This window comes from Seriola lalandi, unplaced genomic scaffold, assembly GCF_002814215.2.
Source record: "Seriola lalandi dorsalis isolate HSWRI2012SDOR001 ecotype SW California unplaced genomic scaffold, Sedor1 jcf7180002006218, whole genome shotgun sequence".
In the NCBI taxonomy this organism is placed as follows: domain Eukaryota; kingdom Metazoa; phylum Chordata; class Actinopteri; order Carangiformes; family Carangidae; genus Seriola; species Seriola lalandi.
In genome coordinates this window covers 1-1242 of record NW_019476871.1, presented here as the reverse complement: position 1 = coordinate 1242, position 1242 = coordinate 1, and the positions used below count along the sequence as shown (strand labels likewise).

General features: G+C 50.7%; 1 protein-coding gene across 1 annotated transcript; it reads left to right on the top strand.

The window, feature by feature from the left end:
- Nucleotides 1–185: 185 nt before the first annotated feature.
- On the top strand, nt 186–1231 carry LOC111670820 (STAGA complex 65 subunit gamma-like; the record flags this gene model as incomplete). Its single annotated transcript, XM_023427733.2, has 2 exons — nt 186–668; nt 868–1231. Coding segments are annotated over exons 1-2 (801 nt in total), but the record flags the coding sequence as incomplete, so codon positions are not given.
- Between the last annotated feature and the right edge of the window lie 11 nt (nt 1232–1242).

Sequence of the window (1242 nt, the reverse complement as noted above, 5' to 3'; positions counted from 1 at the left end):
AAGCTGCCAACCTGAAACAGCTAAAACTTCACATTTTAAACTATCTTATAAGCAAAAAGAACTATTAAGTATTTTAAAGTTAATTGAAGGTGTGTGTGTAAAAATCTGAATCAATACTCCACTGAAAATGTTAATATCTGCGATGATCACTGACTTTTCTCACCTCTCCCTCTTTACAGTTTTCAGACTTGATGCCGGTTTGAATCAGCCTTGTGTCTTTGATCGCTCATCATGATGCGTTACTGGGGAGAGATCCCTGGACCTGCAGGGGCGCCTCCCAGCCGCAGCTCCTTTGACTTGCTCCAACGTGAGTTTCGCTCTGTGGAGATGCAGGACCCTCCCCTGCACCAGCCCTCAGCCCAGCGTCCGCGGCCCACCACAATGTTAGACATCCCCTCAGAACCCTGCAGCCTCACCATCCACACTGTGCAGCTGTGTCAGCATGCTCGCCGCCTCCGTGGCCTCTTGGCAGCGGCCCAGGCTCAAGCTCAGGGTCAGAGCTCAGCGTCGTCTGAAGGGGGCAGCAGGATGGAGGAGGCTGATACCAACTTCCCACTACGTCCTCCCACCCCACCTGTCATGCCAGATGATCTGTTACCTGTGGACAGCAAAGCCCCACGGCAACCCTTCCAGCTCCGCCACAGTGACCCTGAAAGTGACTTTTATAAGTAAGTTACTCTGGCTGTGTGGCTGAGATAAGATTGGAGCCCTTTTTTGTAATTAAATACCATCCATATCTATTGAGGGCATCAGAGTTTTAATTTAGATATTATAATTTGTTTATAATTTCACAGATATAATCTCAGTTAATTTAGCAAGCAGGTATCATTTATCTCCTTCTATCCTGTCTGGTTCTTCCATCTTAAGGGGTAAAGGCGAGCCTGTCACAGAGCTGAGTTGGCCCTCCTGCAGGCAGCTCCTCTATCAGTCAGTGGCCACCGTCCTGGCTCATGCTGGCTTTGAATCTGCTCAGGAGAGTGTGCTGGAGACTCTGACCGACCTGGTCCATGAGCATTACCTGCGCCTCACCCGCCTGCTGCGGGTGGCGGTGGATCGGGAGGCGCGGTTAGGGGCAAGTCCCTTCCCGGACGTGGTGGAGCAAGTGTTCCATGAGGTGGGCATCGGCAGCGTGCTGGCCCTGCAGCGCTTCTGGCAAGTGAGGATCAAAGACTATCACAGCTACATGCTGCAGGTGAGGTTGAATCATAACTGTTCAAGATTTTGCCATACTGTTGATACTGT